The 17567-nt window shown below is 35.6% G+C and overlaps 2 protein-coding genes across 2 annotated transcripts; one reads left to right on the top strand and one right to left on the bottom strand.

Annotated features, from left to right (window-relative positions):
• The first annotated feature begins 11488 nt into the window (after positions 1-11488).
• LOC126687130 (protein SHORT HYPOCOTYL IN WHITE LIGHT 1) lies at positions 11489-13836 on the top strand. Its single transcript, XM_050381532.2, has 4 exons — positions 11489-11757; positions 11840-12061; positions 12852-12917; positions 13452-13836. Exons 1-4 carry the CDS (start codon positions 11557-11559, stop codon positions 13593-13595), a joined length of 633 nt encoding a protein of 210 aa, XP_050237489.1. The 5' UTR covers positions 11489-11556; the 3' UTR covers positions 13596-13836.
• Positions 13837-14118: 282 nt separating this feature from the next.
• LOC126687129 (transcription factor BHLH089) lies at positions 14119-17088 on the bottom strand. The gene is made up of 6 exons (XM_050381531.2): positions 16433-17088; positions 15684-15878; positions 15528-15593; positions 15194-15262; positions 15020-15091; positions 14119-14500 (listed from the first exon to the last, which is right to left on the bottom strand). The coding sequence occupies exons 1-6, from the start codon at positions 16688-16690 to the stop codon at positions 14375-14377; spliced, it is 786 nt and encodes a 261-aa protein (XP_050237488.1). The 5' UTR covers positions 16691-17088; the 3' UTR covers positions 14119-14374.
• Between the last annotated feature and the right edge of the window lie 479 nt (positions 17089-17567).

The raw sequence follows: 17567 nt of genomic DNA, 5'->3' as shown, positions 1-17567 counted from the left end.
ACATATATAGCAGTTCAAATTAGAGTTTATAAAAATATCATCAACTACTGAAAACAAAAAACAGACTTCCCGATATCCTACTAGTTGTAGCTCTAGAGTTAAAGATGACTACCAGAATTATTATGGAAGTCTAACCTCGTAACTCGATAAACCTGAAAGGGGAGAATAACAGGTCAAAAATAAATTTCTGAATGAGTCTACACGTTTACAGTTGAATATTAAAATTGCATATAAGAAATCATTTACATAAAAAATATGACCAAATATTCGATCCAGATGAAACCCTAATCCACAATTTTTCTAATGGACAAACTATATCATGAACCACAATTCATAAAATTGTCCAATATTACAAACCTCAGGTCGTACGTTAAAAGTACCATCACCGTGTAGATCTGGTCGGAATTTTAAGACTGTCACCTTAGATCACTTCCGATATGTCTAGGTCGTTGCATGTAACTTACAACTCTACAATAGCAATCACAACTTAATCTAATGTAAGAAATGGTGATCACGCAGTCCTATTGTGAACGGAAGCGGGGGTTTCAGGATTCCCGTTCGCCCAGATTTATGGCATGACTGTGTTCTGCACAGGTTTTGAAATAAGTGTGGATTTGCCACCTAGATCAGTTAGGAAATGCCTTTTATACCGACTCGATAACCTTACCCACTTATGGGTAAGATTACCGTACGCTAGACCAAAACACCGGGTTCATGGACCTATCTCGACTTGTGTGCTTGACTTATCAGTTTCTAATTTTACTTACTAGACATATAGATATCATTTCGACATATATTGCAGTTCATAGGATGTATTGCTGGAAATGTAAACACTTTTGAAAGCAGTAAACACGTTTGACTCGCATATGACTCGATCTGGACTAACATTTGAGGTAGGTAAAAATTACCTTTAAACATTCATCTAAACCTGGTAGTTTCTAACAAATAGTCAAGTATTGGCTGGTCTATATATTTTACATGCACAATTCATAAACTTGATGTCTAAGTTTGATTGTTTTATTAGATCATTCTTGAAATCCTATACAACCTCTAATTACATTTTTGATGCAATCTTAAGATGTCTAGGTGACTGGTTGGATTTGATTTGATTTGCTAAATTAGCGTGGTTAGTCCTTCTGTTAATATTGGATTTGACATGCTTTTGGAAAACGTTTAAAACAGTATCGACATTCTCATGGGAAGTTGGATATGCATGCAGAGTTAGGAATACTTTTAAACCTTGTCAATTCGAGTGCTTGGCACTCGCCGCATTTTAACCATCGGTGTGGTCAGAATTTTCTCTCGAATAGAACATGAAAGTTGTTTTTCTCGCTGATACGGTTATATTGGTTTGAATCGGGGTCGATTCCGAGTTCAGATGAACTCGGAATCTTCTCTGGAAGTTGTTGGACTCGTCAGTTGGGGGCTTTGAGGCCCGATTCGCTTAGCAGGCTACAAGTTTGTGCTTCGAGGCCCAAATTACATAGGGACATACCCATTATAATACATAATATGAAAATACATTAAATACAATACACGTGGGCTTAAATAGAGCCCAATTCGGAGATGAAACGATCCTGGAAACATAAAATTAGATTGGATCGAGTCTGTAAGGATCTAGGATCAATTCTGGGGGGGCTGGGGAAGTGATGAACACCGCGCCATGGTGAACCGGCGCCGCCTCCGGTTCTGGTAGGTTTAGGGACTACTTCTTTTGGGGTCTCGGAAACATGCAAATGGAGATAAAAAAAAACGTGTCAAAACACTCACAAATCATTCTAAACATACTGATATTGAAATAAGACAATTAAACATGCATCAATCATCTTAAATCGTGCATTTTAAGCTGATTTTAAATCAAAAATATCAAGAGCGCCAAGAAACACATACTATGGAAATTACTTCTAACATGCAACCTAGGCACTCGAATTGATTGAATTTTGAATATAATGTAAAACATAATAGGGCAGCCCTAAGTATGCTAATAAACAACTTTCATGCCAAATTCATTGAAATCATGACAAAGGCAGTTTATGGCAATTATTAACAATTTTAGGCAATTTCACAGCAAAATAACTTAACATGCACTCTAATACAACAAACTAACAATTCTAAATCACATGATGATAAAAAAAGGTATACACAATAATTGGATCCTTAGAAGTATCGTTCCGAGTCTTTGGCTCGTTTTCTGGTGATTCGGATGTGGTATCCAACATGGATTTAAATTGCGATAATGGCTGCAGTCGCGACCGCGGCTATTTATAACGGTAACGTATCTGTAACGGCCGTAACATTGTGTAACGGTCTATCGGAGCGCAATTTAAAAAAAATTGTAATTAGATGGAATTAACATAAATTGAAAGAACTAAAATGAAATATAATTATACAAACATCTAATAAAAAGAACTGTAATAGAAAAGGCATGTTATTTAATTATTATTTTTATCATAGTTGAATATGCTTCAATTTATTGTTATAATAATAAAATTTATTCATAAGTACATGATAAGAAAATATAAATATAATTTTCATATGTTAAAATATAAAACATTACGAATGAAATCACCACCACAAAGAGTGTCGTGGAGGATCTGGTAGAGGCTCTTCTTCCTCCATTTGATAATTGAACAAGGAATCTGCAAAGTTTGACGTATCCATGAATGAATTGAATGCAGATTGACTATTTGATGATTATGGATCATGTTGGGTTGATTCAGTACTGATATCATCGTTGTATCCATAGTTGGTAGTACCGCCATATGCATAGTTGGTATTTGATCCGGAGCTATCTCCTCTATAGTTGACTGCATTATAAATACCATACCCATATAAGTTATAGTTGTCATTTCCACTTGAATGAGATTGGTAATATGATGAAGAATGATAGTGAGGATCATACGGAGGAAGCTCATAAGAAGGAGGACGGGGCAGGGAAGGAGTAGGGCAAACATTATGACTTGAGGCACCTCCAGCAATAATATTTGGATCATATGTAAAATCATGAGGATAAGTCGATGGAACAAATGTCTCTCCTCCATCTGCAGCGGGTGGTGCACTATCATCATCATCATTTCCACTGTCATCATCATCACTAGTATCACCATTACCACCACCACTAGTACTAGGTCCAGCCAGATTATTTTGCTGAGCATCAGAAGTAGTTACGGGTTCATCATCATCCGATAGCCAATCCAAATTTTCTCCATCAAATAACGGTGTTTCTCTTTCTTCAAGCCACTCAGATAAAGGATCATCTTCCTCAAAAATATAATCCAACTTTATTGGATTATAACTTTGATTCAACTCAGCTTCACTCTTTCTAGTCGCATTTCGAATTTTAAGCTTCATATTGTAATGGACAAAAACGAGTGAATGCAATTTTTGGTATCAGAGTCTATTTCTTGTCTTTGTATGTATCAGTGAGAAAGTACTCCAATGTCTTTCACAATTTGAAGAAGATGTTGTTTGGCTTAGCACTTTTACTGCGATAGTTTGAAGTTCTGAAGCACTTTCACCATATTGAATCCACCACTCAGCTATAATAAAAAAAATTATAAATTAACTTATAATTATAGAACAATTTAAATAAAATAATTAAACAAAAAAATATTACATGGAGTAGTAAAATCAACAGCTCTTTGTGTCAATGCAGAACCAAAACTTTCCATTTTATCACGAAAAATTAGTACCTGCAAATTAATTAATAATTTATAAATGATCTTTGAAGTAAATTAATAATTTAACAATTTTAATTACTTACTTGATTCAGTGCTTTGGCTTGATTATCTAAACTGGGCTCTAATCTTTGAACCACACTTTTCATTCCAGCAAAGACCTCTCTGTCATTGGCTATGTCATGTTTGCCATATTGAAACTGTGGATTGAGAAAATATCTTGCACATAGATTATATTAATCTAATTTAATAATTATATTCAAATATATAAATTTACATGCGAATAATAAATTCTACATGCTGCATGAAGATCATGATGTAATTGAAAGCTCCACCTTTGATCAATTATTCTTCAATAATTGACATAGCTCCTACAATTTTCTTTTATCGCCAATTTTGCTCTCTCCATAGCCTCATATATATATATATATATCCCATTGTAGATCTATCATCACCATCGACTAATCGCAGAACTTTTAACAAAGGCTCTTGAATCTTCACAATTTCTTTTGTTTTTTTCCAAAATCATATACCTTCGCTCGACAAGTTAAGAATTATTTTCTTAACTTCAACAGCAGGACCGGTGGTAGCTTTACCATACTTAGAAGGTAACCATCCCTCAGATTCAAACATATTTCTCAATCCAATTTTATGCCTCATAATACTTTCTAAGGCAATAAAATTTGTAGCACACCTTGTAATCCCAGGCCGAAGAGTATCTCTGCCATCGGTGAATTTCTTCATGTAATTGTACACCCAATTATGATTGTAAATGAATTGGGTTATTTTTTTGGCTATTTCCATAGCATCTTTGATTGTTTTTCTTTTTTCAAAATCTTCAAGGATTAGATCAATATAGTGAGCAGCACACTCAGTCCAATAAATGTGTGGAAATGCCTCCATCAACTTTTTTCCACCGGCTTTCATTGTCGCTTCATTATCTATGACAATTTGAACAACCTTTTCTGGACCAATTTCCTGAACTACACTTTTCATCAGTCCAAAATAATATTCAGCATCTTTTTAAGGACTTAAGTAGCAATTTGCCCCTTCAACTTGTAAGCAATTTGCAATTAACACATAAATTAATTTTGTTGGCAAATCAATACACGAACTTGGTGATTATGGGCAATTAGCCCATTTTGGCAAATTAACTTACAAGTTAAGGGGGCAAATTGCCAATTTAGGATACAATTAACTCACAAATTTCAGGGGCAAATTGCCAAAATGGGGCAAATTTCTCATAATCACCAAGTTCGTGTACTGATTTGCCCACAAAGTTCATTTATATGTTAATTATTCATTGCTTACAAGTTGAGGGGGCATATTGCCACTTAAGTCTCTTTTTAAGTAATAAGCGAAGCGTCAACTGACTTATGAAAAACAGTTTCACGGTTAGAATAAACCATAAAATTAATTATAGACATTCTAGTGGTGCCTGTCCATCCATCACACATAATTGTGACACCCCGTTCCTTCCAGATTGAATCAAAAGAAGCAATATATTCTTTCATCAATTTATATTCGTTTGGAAGAAATACCTCTGCAATTTCATAAGGAGTTGGTGGAGGTATATTGGGACCAACCTTGCAAGCTGCTCTGAGTAGTGGCCGCGTCCAAGGTGAGTTTGCAACTGCAAAAGGCAATCTATTATGAATCACAAAATTTCCAAATGCTTTCATCAATTTTTCTTTTTGGTTCTTGAACCATTTGGTTTTAATTTTTTGTTGCTTTGCTGGAGCTTTCTTTTCTAATTCGATTTCTCTGTCTGCTAATCTAGTACTCGGTGTTGATGCAGGAGTAAACCTTAAACTTTCTATAATCCTTTCACGAACAGTGAATGAACGACCAAAGCCTTTTTTTTGTTGTTGGCCACTACCACTACCACCGCCAACATCCTATTGATCTCCTCTACTTCTTCTATATTCGTCTTCTTGATATTGCCGTATACTTTCTTGTCTTGCTTGTTGAAAATCATCATCTTCTCCATCATCTTCAAAATCTGGTTCATTCATTCGGGCGCATTCATCTTCAAGCTCTTTTGATCTTTTTGCTTTTTGTTTTTTAGCCAAATAAAAATCTGTCATAAGTCTATACATATCTTTTCTTACAGTATCATAAACTTTTGGACAACTACTTACTTGACCTGATATATGAGCCAAGTGTTGTTTCAAACGAGTAATTCCTCCCGTAACTTTTTTTACCACAAAACGAACATATCATTTCGCCTTTATTTTTAGTTGAAGTAGCGAAATTCCATCCAATATCATCACTGGGTTTTGATCCGGATTCTGCACGTGCTCTAGGCATTTTATCAAAGAGAAGAGAAGTATTTGTAATCTATTTTTTGTGTAAATATAAACACATGACAATTGTACATATTTATAGTGCATTGGCAAACATTTAAACTCACGGACTCCATTCATTTTGCTATCAATTATTTGCCTCTTTTATTTTATATGCCCATTATTTATAGAATGTGGTCAAAATTTCCATGATTGTTGAAATAAATTATTACATCCATGTGTATTATTTCAATTTTTACTTGTCCTTTTCTTACAAATAATGCAAACATACAACCTATCTATCACACTTTATTTTACTTTCTCTAACAAACCCATATCCATTTTATTTAAACTTTCACGTGTAGCATGTCAGATTCACAGTCCTTATTTTCTTTCATTTTAAAAAGCAAATCATTTCTACTTTCTTGTCTTCACACCACGTTACATGTAGGAAACAGATACTTCACGACGTTAACATGATACACAACGGAGAAAACGGTCGTTACTATACAAAAAAGGAAACAGTGTTGGAAAACGGTATTAACAGCAACGGCAGGTCTGAATACCTATATTTAACGGTCGTTACGTTACGTAACGACCGTTATTTGATTCCATGGTATCCAGCTTCGAATTAGAACGTAGTAGCTTTTTCTTGAGTAATTATGGCATTTTAGCTTGTTTTTCAGGACTAAAGTTGACTAATTTGCAGTGTTTTAAAAAACTGAACCGCTGATTGAATCGATTAGGCTATCGATTTGCGGTCAAACCGGTTCAACCGATTTGACCGGTTCAACTGGTTAGCCCCTGTGCAAATATAATTTATGTCATATGTAAATATATCATGCAATAGAAGGATTTGTAATGTAATATGATTTTCGGTTTATTTCGGTATAGGAAATTATGCCTACATTAGCTATTGTGCAGGTATGACTTTTTCTTTGTAATTAAAATACTTTCTCTACTTTTTTCATTTGAATTGTCATTTCAAATAAAAAATTGTGTTTTCAACTCTTTTTATCTTTTTCTTTATACAGTCCTTTCATATATAGAAAATTGTGCTTTCTCCTCAAGAAAAACACATTTTCTTTTATTTATGTAGAAGACAAATGTAATACCCCAAAATGTTTAAGTATCTAATTGGACCAAATGTCCAGTTCTGATTCGCCAGGGTGGCGATATCGGAAATAATTTACAAGAAATTAAAGTAATTATGCAGAATTTAATATCATATTCCAATTTTAAAGTTGGAATTTAAATTAAAAGGAAAAATGTCAAGAAAAGTCCCAAACTAGAGTTCAGGGACTAAAGTGGTAATTTAACCAGTTGAGTCACGAAAAGAGAAATTATTTCGCCAAGATCCGCGAAATGTTTTATAGTATATGTGGTAAAAAATTCGGGTCAATCGGAGGCCTTTTAAAATTTAGACGCGAATGCGTCTTGGCCTAAATCGCAATTTTTGAAAAGTTCAAGGACCAAAGTGTAAATTAGCCAGTTGAGCTTCGAGAATAGCAATTAGAAGATTATTGACGGAAAAATAATAATTTTGGGTTAGTATTATTTATTAGATATAAATAATACGTATACAAATTGGTTAAAAGGTTAATTGATTAAGCGAAGGATTAAATTGAACAAAATAAAAGTTTAAAGGATAAGTTATAACAAATAAAGAAAACAAGGACGTAAGTGGAACTTTGGCCAAACTATATAAGATTTTGATTATGAAAGAAATGAATCAGAAGAAGGAAGGAGAAACATCCAGAAGCCATCACCATTTTTGACGATCATCTTCGTTACTTCGCCGATTCGCTGTTCGGAGTCCGATTTGAACGATTTTTGCGTCGATCTCTCAGGAATTGGAAGCTCTATCAATCTTAAGCTTAATTTCAAGGTAAGATTACTGATTTGGCTGTTAAAATCAGAGGTTACGGGCTGTTTTGATGAAAAGCGCTCTGTTTGAATCGAAACACTGAAAACACGTCGTTTTCCACCATTTTCGTATGGATTCTTGATAAGTTTTGTGTTTAAATGAATTGGGAATATGTTAGAATGGATTATGAGTGTTTTGGGGCTTCAGAAATGGTCTGAAAACATCGGAAACGTCGTACCCGAAGTGGGCACGACGTGCACCACAAGGGTGCACGACGTGCACAGGGAAGGGAACGACGTGCCTTTCGTGAAAAATGAGGGGCACGACGTGCCCTACTTCGATCGTGACCTCCGGGGGACTTCCGGGTGCGAAAATTGGCTTCCGATGGCATGATACGGGTGTAGAACTCTGACAAATATCTTAAAATGAATATTAATAAGACATTATAGCAATGAACATTAGCATGATGAGTAATCAAGATATTAATAGAGATCTATAGAGAAAGATACGTTTAGAGCACGACGGTTATGTTTCGTGCTTTTGTCGTGTTAGGTATCTAGTGCAGTTTTTAAGAACATGATTCTCCAAGTATATGTTTTAACGGTAGAATCCTGTGATAGATGTGACGGACTATCGAGCTACGAGTATGACAAACCAAGAAGCCCGACGAGGATTGACAGACCAGTCTCCTGGAGCTTACGTTCGGATATAAGGAATAGCGGTTTCTGTGAGTTGCATTTACTTTTGCGTATTATTTATAAAAGCTAATTTCTTATATTATGAATATTATTATTAAATATATCGTATCTATATAACTTGCTCGTATAAGATATTACTATGTTTGAGTGATCCGCTTGTATGAATGATGTTTTATTCATTGCTTTGAATGCATGAATCTAGTATGCGATGTGAAGAAACTAACTACCTATTGGGTGTCAATAGGCTGTGTGATCACCAGTATTGAGCCAGTCTAGAGTGTCTGACTTTATGATTAAGATTTAATGTATTTCTGCATGATATAATACGAATGTGATACGAGAGTGAACTCGGTTACGGTGTAACCTGAGCCCTGTATCTAGTGGGTTGGACCCGCCAGTGGGTTGAACCCACCAGTGATTTGGACTCACACTTTGAGATTCGATACGAGTGAGCACTCAGTTACGGTGTAACCTGGAGTCCCCGTATCTAGTGAGTTGGACTCACACTTTGAAGTTAAGAATGTTTGTTGTTTGCTTATATCATGAATTTACATACGTATTAAGCATATGATGCTATATTTTGATAATACCATTGGTAACTTGCAAACTCACTCAGTATTTTCCCAAATACTGACCCCTCACTCTGATGTTTGCAGGTATTAGAAGTCGGATCAGACAAGCCATCTCCATTGTGCCAGAAGTCATTGGACTTGCACAAGTATGAGTTCCTAGAGCTGCAGTAGTCAGTAGTTGTCAGTACTAGATATACGCTTTAACTTCAAATGGTATTTTATATTGTAAACTCTGATATGATACTTTAATATGTATAAGTATATTATTTAAAAGAGTTCTTCCAAAAATGTCTTAATATATATTATATATTATACTTTTATTTGCGAAAAATTATTAGTGGTTTCAGGCTTGTTACGGGTTTCGGAGCTACCACTTCCATTCCCTAGCGCCGGTCTCGGCTCAATAAATTGGGCCGTGACAACAAAGCAAGATTTAGGAGCTTTTGAATTTCAAAGTTGAAGAATGAAATAAATCGAAAACCAAGTTTAGATTATGAGCAGAGCAGGTATGCTCTTCTTTTCTCTTCATCTTTTTAGAAATTCCTTACTTATTAAATGGAGCAAAACTTACATCAATTATTAGTTCAACGAAACTTCTTATGAAATTCACTTTTCTACTTTGTTTTTTTAACCGGGCGGTTTTTTGCAGACTAACCGATCCGACGGTTTCCTGTTTTAACGGTTTTTCCAGTTTAAAACGGTTAAACCGGAAATCTGATTTTCAGAGATAAATGAACCGGACTGGCCTTCGGTTCCCGATTGAACCGGTCAAACTGGCCAGTCCGATCCGATTTTTAAAACACTGCTAATTTGGTGTGTGTGTGGAGTATAATTCGGCCAGACCTAGTATTTTTTAGGGTTTGTGCGTGTTTCTTATCGTTGGGTGCCACCTGTGGCTATGCTGTATAAACAATGTATTTATAGAGGTATGAAGAACCTAGGGTTAGCTAAAGGTTCAGTTCTGTCAGGAGTGTGCAAGTGTGTGAATTAATAAGTCTTTTTAGTATTAGGATTAAGTTAAAATTCTATTTAATTAAATTTAATTTGGATTATTTTTTAAAGACTAAGTAAAATAGGGCTATAAGTCATTTTTGGTACCCAAAAGTATTAGAAAGGGTTCCTAGGGCCCTAAGGGTTTGGGTATGGTCAATTTTAGTCCGTTAAACTTGCAAATTTACCCATAAACTTCTAAGATATTACAATTAGTCATATTCTTAGACTTAGACTATAATTGTTTTGGATTTTTATGTGCTATTTACGACTAATTACGTTTTAATCTCTCAAGTTCGCAGTTATGCATTTATCAGTATCACGCCTACTTGAATACAAACAAACGAATCGAAGCTCGTCAGCCGAACGAATTTCTCTGAAAATCATCATTGGACGCTTCAGTCCCTTATCACATTTTACCTGTCCAAAAAATAGGTGTTTACACATATTGTCATTCAATAGAAAACATGTTTCACTGGATCTATATTTGTTCTGGTTCATAGTTTAGATATAAATGTTCAAAGTAAAATCAACGTAAACTCACAGAACTAATATTTTCCAAAATACATGCTCTTGGTAGCCCGTTAGTTAAACACCTTGGCGGATCGACAACTTGTCGGATCTAATTGGGATTCAAATACAGAACACCATTAGACATTGAATCCCTAACTTTACTCGTATAATATAGACTTCCATCTTTTAAACAATTTTCGTCTATAAACGACTCGAATTCCGTTCTCGATATTAAACTTCTCGTTCAAATCTTGATACCGTTATAGGTATGAACTTGTTATTCTTTCTCCTTTAATAGGTTTATGTAACCTATAATTTAATTAAAACGTCGTAACATTTTAATTATCTGAATACCTTTAACTTTAATATTCTTTTGATTCGTTTAAACATTTGTTTATACGTGTTCAAAGTCCATTAGGTTATTTCCGGATCGATTGAAACTAATGAGACCAAGTCGGGTTAGAGCGAAAGCCCATAAGTATATGCCCCTCTGATATGTTGTGTGTCCGCACAACTGACTAGCTGTCTGTTCGCAAAGCACGCTCAGTGTGCACCAGCCCCGAGAATTTGATTCCCGGGCCATTCCAACCTACTCCCGACTCCGAAAAACACCAAAAACGTCAATTCAATCATATTCTAACTTATTTCCGCAATTTAAACGTTAAACTGATACGAATTCAATCGATTTGATATGAATAATGTTATATATTCGATTATTAGGCCGTTAATATATAACCGAATCTAAAATAACGATTATCATCTCGTATATGTGCGGATTATCGAAAAAAAACCGGAGTCGGAATCAAGAAATCAATTTCTTTATCTGAAAGATCATTATAGTCATTTGTGAGGATCAGTGTCTAAAAATTAAGGTCATTTTTGTACCTTTTTCCAAATTCCTTTCTAAACGAACCAAAAATCAGCCTTTATTATCCTATCCTAAAAACTCACCGCATGGCAGCAGCAGTAAGATCAGCGGCAGCCTCATCATCATGCATCACCACCACTCCACTCCCTCACTCACCCACAAACCTCCACCTCCGCCGCCGCTCGCTCTCATCTCCTCAAAAACTTCCGTTCCCCCACAAATCTTTCCAAACCCACCACCTCACTCCCTTCCACAAAACCCCAACATCCCCTATCTGCCACGTCAAGGTAAGTCATGAACTTTTTTTAGCTGCTGATCAGTTCATCTAACACTGTCACCATCAAAATCTCATGCAGTTTTTTTCCTCAGTTCGATGGCTCATCTGGCGGGGACCCTGAAGATATTAGTGAAATGTTCTTTGATGATATTGATTCGGTTGAGGATTATGAGAGTGATGACGAAGATGATGATGAGAGTGAGAGTAGTATTGATTTGTTCTTCAAATTTTTGCAAAGTATGCTCAAGAAAATCTCTAAGCGGGCCAAGAAGGCTTCTCGCTCTGTTTTGCCTACTGTAATATCTCCCCAGTTGGTAAATCTACTCGCCTTACAATAATTTGAAGGATTTATAGCTTGTTCTACTGATGATTTGCATACTTACATGGTCTTTATCTTTGTTCCTTTTGCCCTAGTTTCATTGGAATTTTAAGGAACTTGTAAAAATATATCTTTATAAGCTGACCTATTAGGTATTTGTCAAAGGATTTGCCAGGAACAGTTGAAATTTAGGATATCAAAATAGAAGTTCAGTAGTTAATGATGAAACAGGAGTACATCAAGATGAAATTTAAATTGTCAATCTGGCAATGGTGTTATTTTAAGGTTTCCTATGTAAAAAATGAAGTCTCGTATCCGAAACGTCAAGTGGCCAAAACGTTTCAGAAACGGGATAGATGTTACTTAAGTGTGCCAAGTGCCAACTCCTCAATTTAAATTCTGGTGGAGGTGGACAGTATTTGTTTAGCAATGAGGATGTTCTCATTATTGTGTGAATAATTGAAGTTACAGCTTGAGTACGAGGGACAGACTGATGTAGGTCATGTAGTTCCAGAATTTGGCCCTTCTGTATACCTGCTTTTCAACCATAGAACTTCATACATTCAATACAAATCTGCTCTATAGCTACTAGAAATAAGAACTAAAAGAAACAGCTTCTTATAATATTTCAATTATATTTTTCCGAGTATATGAAATCTCATGTCTCTTGGCAATTTGAAATGTTAGTACAGTCGATGAATTTCGGGTTGTCAATCAAAACATTGCTTTTTATATACAACTCTTATTGTCTCGTTTCTTATGTTTTAATCTATCTGAGAATTAAGGTGTCTTTTGCTGTTGATGGGATTCTGCTATTGGCCGCGCTGTCTATTGTTAAAGCACTTCTTGAGGTATTACTCCAGCTCTCCTAACTCTTGAGTTTTTCAGATTCTTTCTACCATTATAGAAGTAGTTGGTACATGATGTGCTTGTAGATGTATCATTTTTAGATTTAGGTATCTTATTATTATTTTGATGATGAAAGTATTGTGTAATAAACAATTAAACACAATGAAAGTAAAGAAATGGGGCTGCTTCTGTCAAAACATGGAATTCGGCTTCCTAGTTGAAGAAATTCATTTCAAGTCTCAATCAAAGGGCGCTGTATCAGTCTGGGGTAGGGGTGTAAACTAGCAGAGCCGATCCTGAGTTTTGCCTAGCTTGAGCTCGGGATGGGCTTAAATGCTCAAGTTCGAGCTCGAGCTCGAACAACATCCAAACTATTTGAGCTCAACTTGAGTAAGCTCTGCTCGAGTTTAACGAATAACAACAATAGTTATTGAAAAGATTATTATATGTGATGTATTTAATTAAAGACATGCACGGAAAGCTAAAATGGATAAAGAAAAGCTGGCAACTGATTCAATGGTAAATGGCAAGTACAGGTGGTTTGCAGCCTCGGAAGCACTGTATTTGCGGTTATCCTGCTTCTACGTGTGGTCTGGGCAGCCATTTCCTACTTCCAATCAAATGGGAACACTTTTAACCAGAGAGGAAGTTCCTTTGGTGGCACGCAACCGGTGGCATAGCATCTCCAGACTCTAGTTATTTTGGACTTCTTCACAAAATGCCAGTGGGTCATTTAAGTATGCAAATAATAATAGAATTAGCTGCTAAAAGTTCTGCAGTGGTGAATAGAAAGTACATAATTTGATCCATGCTGAGTATAAAACTTAAGAGCCGTTGTATATGATTAATCAGGGTGTTGTTGCTTGATCGCTCGATCAGCTGTGAAGTACTATAGAAATTAATGGTTAATTTATTGATCAATTCAACGTTTCTCGAATACAGAATACCTTGAGAATTAACTGATGTAGCATTGTGAAATCAAACAGTGCAATATTGACCTGGTGAGCAGCTGCGGGGGAATGATAATTGAACCATATTTTCCTAATCACGCGACAATTTTGAAGAGTATAGTCTGCCTTTTACATCAAGATATGTGATGGTTATGATGGATGTGGAGAACCTTGCTATTAAGTTTTAGGTCTAATTATCCAAAGAAATTTCAACAACAGTACTAATTGTAGGTTTGAAAACTGAACAAGCTGATTATACAAGCAAGCACTAGGAATTTTGAATAAGCAACTTTGTTTTACAATTCATACCGAGTATTATTCAGGTATTAGTACAGAGAAGAACATGAAGCTATGTCGTAAAGAATCATTTCCCAACATACAAATGAATGGAGATCTGATGTTGAAAATGAAATATATTCTATCTGTGATTTAACATAATGGAGTATATATTCTGATAGCCACTCAAGGAGTCCTTGATGCTCTTATTACTAATTCATAATCATTTTTCATTATGTTCTTTCGAAACCGCCTCCAACCTGCATATGCAGCCATTCCGGCGATGCAGCGCGGCTGTAGTCCCTTGTGGGTTGTGAACCAAACGCCATGCCCGTAGAGTCAAATGTTTGTTCACCGAACTGAAATTCAAAAGGTACATCTATAATAAGAATCATAAGGCTGGAAAACATTATATACCATCAAATCTCTTTGGTTGCTTTTTTATCAATTAACTTTCGAGTTTATACTCAGCCACCATGTTCCATTTTCTTTATGTCTATTCCATATCAAGAAGAAAAAAAGCAGACAAATCAATACAATCTTGTTTTCATGGACAACAACCAATACCAGTTGCATAAACGATACCCTGTTGAAGGCTCATTAACAACAAGAAGGTTGAAGTGTTCCGCATAGCAATTCTTAAGTGTGCAGCATAACATTTATAAAGTTTTATAAACAAAACAATCCTAATCTTTTATCAAAAGGATGACGGTGATTCTACAGTAGAATCTCGAGGATGGTATAAATCCATAGAAAATGCAAAATTACAGCTTAAACTTACGAGCTAAGATCTTAAATAGGATTGAAACAAAGAATAGTAAATTAGGTAAAAGAGCGAAGTAAGTGGGGTAAAAGCAAAAAAGAACTCCGTGACTTACATCTTTAGGAGGAAATGCTTCAATCCCAGGGGTCATTCTTGTATTCACAGTTTCAAGCTTCATCGACAAGAACTGCAATTTCCAGCCATTTACGGATCTTAACTTCTATGCCAAATGTGCATAACGGAAATAATAAAAAACATTGCTAGAAGTTATCACTGAACGGAAGCATACCTCAACCTGACGCTGTAATGATTGGATGTAATTTATAATCTCATCAAGGACCAGAGCTTTTCCAATAACCTGCATCAGAAAATCCCGCTCAGGAAACAGTATTTTAATCCAACACAAAATATTAAATGATGATTTTCTTGTACTATCTAATATCCATTGTAAGGAGGCAAGCTTGAGCCTTGTCATTGACTAGAGCTATGTTCTTTACTTTTACTTTATCAAAGAAAATCGAGTCACACTTCAATGAAACATCTTATCGAATAACACGGAATATACTAGCAAATGCTTCAAAACTAAGCTCGATACAGTTTATAAGGTAGCTTGAACGCCATACCTTGTTACAACCAGGGACTAAATCCTGAAGAATTTTCATCCTTTCACTTATCTTTTCTCTCCTGGCCTGCATACACCATAGCATATCTTTTAGTTTCCATTACTGCGCTGCGTTACTGCATATTACTACAAGTGTAAGAGGGTTAAAGAAAATTACTCGTTCCGCTAGACTATGGCTATCAGTAGCTTGACCCCTTCTTGCTCTTACATGGATGTAATCTTGTTTCGGAGGTTCTGGTGGTTGAGTATTCTGTTCCACATGCTTGCCTGAACTGGGTTCCGCCTCTATTTTAGAATCATGATCATCATCTAAATTTCCTGATGATTTGAGCCGTTTTGCATCAGAATCATTCTGTCCATTTAAGATTGCAAAAGAAAATATAAATACATACCATACAAAAAAATATCCTTAACTGGCTTAAAAATTGTAGTCAACAAAGTTCGAATATGCATCAAAAACGGGTAACCACCTTTAATAGGAAAATGAAATGAATTACTATGGTATAAGTCCAATTAATAAGTTAATTTTGAGTGCTAATTTGGATGGATGATTGAGTTCATTCATTGAAATAAAAGATAGACTCAAAAGCACCCCAAATAAATTATAAGAACAGTAACAAAAAGACTGGGTTGCTAGCCATTATAGTCCGGAGTTGCTGGATATGTGGGCTTGCGGACTATCCATATTCCCGGATTTGATAACGATTCTAGGCTTCAGCTCGGAGTAACGAGTGCTCGTCACCCAAAAAAAAAAGATAACTCATTTTATTGTCACTATTTTAAGTCTTTGTGATTAAACAACAAAATAGCATCAGCCAAATCAAATAAAATAAAACTGATTAAGCTAAATGAATGGCAAACACATAAATGACCAAAATCATTAGGAAAAAGTTCAAAAACAAATACCAATCCATTGCCATTGCCGGAAGACACAACCTTGGCTGAATCATCCACCACCGCATTACGGTGTTTTCTTGCACCACCACCATCACCACGTCTCCGGTCTAAATTTAACAGATCATTACCGGAAACATCGTTATTATTATTCCTAAACTGACCAACTATTGTCTGCCTGAACTGACCTCCCCCATTACCATTAACAGGAAACTGCCAGATCTCCGCCAAATTATAAGACCCATCGCCCATTAAAGTGGGTGGATCCATGGGCAACCAATGCTTGATTTAACAATAACCAAACTTAAAAATATTACAGTCTTCTAGCAAAACATTGCGTGTCAACTCAATCGGTTCGTTGAAAAAAGATCACTCCTTCACAAAAAAGAAGCAGAACCCAGTAGAAATGGAAGTGACAGCAATAGAAAATGATAAAAATGAGTGATCTCCTTGGAGTGTGGAGGTAGGTGCGCAGTGCGCCACTGTTTCAGTTGGTCATTACAGAAAAGAAAAGAGACAGAGACCTCGGGAGTTGCGAACTAAGTCACTTCCAGTGAGGTTTTATCGGAGGATCCAGCTCCTACTGCCCTCTCTCAGGACCATGCCTACATGAGTTCTTCGCCGTTGGATCTTGTTATTTTTTTATAAATGGACGATGGTGATGGATTAGTCATTTTATGATATATTTTGTTGGTTGATTGTGTATTTATGGGTCCCTTAGCTTAGCTTGCACAAAGTACATATCCATTTTGGTATAAAACAAATCGGAAAAAGAAAGGATTTTGCTTAACATATGGTTGGGTAATGATAATTGGGTTTTTGATTTGATTAACATATGATTTTGATTTGATTAGAAAAGAGTTTTAGCCTTTTAATAGTTGCTAATGATTGTTTAATGTTAATGATTGTGATGTAAAGATGTGTGTGCATGAGATCTCATATTTTTTTGTAAAGTTTAAACGTTAAATTGGGATTTTAATCCTAGGTTTAAGTGAACGCCCCTACCATTAAATCCTCCACTTACCCAACTTGGTTATGCTTATCATTCTCATGACCTTCAACTTTGCCCCACTATGAGTTTTTTTTATTGCTACTTGGAAATCAAATCGTAGAATTAACGTGTTCTGTAATTATAACATAATTTTAA

Source organism: Mercurialis annua, linkage group LG6 (assembly GCF_937616625.2).
Source record: "Mercurialis annua linkage group LG6, ddMerAnnu1.2, whole genome shotgun sequence".
NCBI classification, from domain to species: domain Eukaryota; kingdom Viridiplantae; phylum Streptophyta; class Magnoliopsida; order Malpighiales; family Euphorbiaceae; genus Mercurialis; species Mercurialis annua.
Note: the sequence above shows the minus strand (reverse complement) of the source record. Positions and strands in the feature narration are given on the sequence as shown.

What these genes read in the sequence shown, in the direction of transcription:
- LOC126687130 (XM_050381532.2), top strand. Translation starts at nt 11,557, where the DNA reads ATGGCAGCAGCAGTAAGATCAGCGGCAGCCTCATCATCATGCATCACC. An exon ending in CCCCTATCTGCCACGTCAAG is followed by an intron (nt 11,758 to 11,839) that starts GTAAGTCATGAA and finishes TTTTTTCCTCAG; the next exon opens with TTCGATGGCTCATCTGGCGG. An exon ending in TTGTTAAAGCACTTCTTGAG is followed by an intron (nt 12,918 to 13,451) that starts GTATTACTCCAG and finishes TGGCAAGTACAG; the next exon opens with GTGGTTTGCAGCCTCGGAAG.
- LOC126687129 (XM_050381531.2), bottom strand. Translation starts at nt 16,690, where the DNA reads ATGGATCCACCCACTTTAATGGGCGATGGGTCTTATAATTTGGCGGAG. An exon ending in CCGGCAATGGCAATGGATTG is followed by an intron (nt 15,879 to 16,432) that starts GTATTTGTTTTT and finishes TTAAATGGACAG; the next exon opens with AATGATTCTGATGCAAAACG. An exon ending in GCCATAGTCTAGCGGAACGA is followed by an intron (nt 15,594 to 15,683) that starts GTAATTTTCTTT and finishes TGGTGTATGCAG; the next exon opens with GCCAGGAGAGAAAAGATAAG.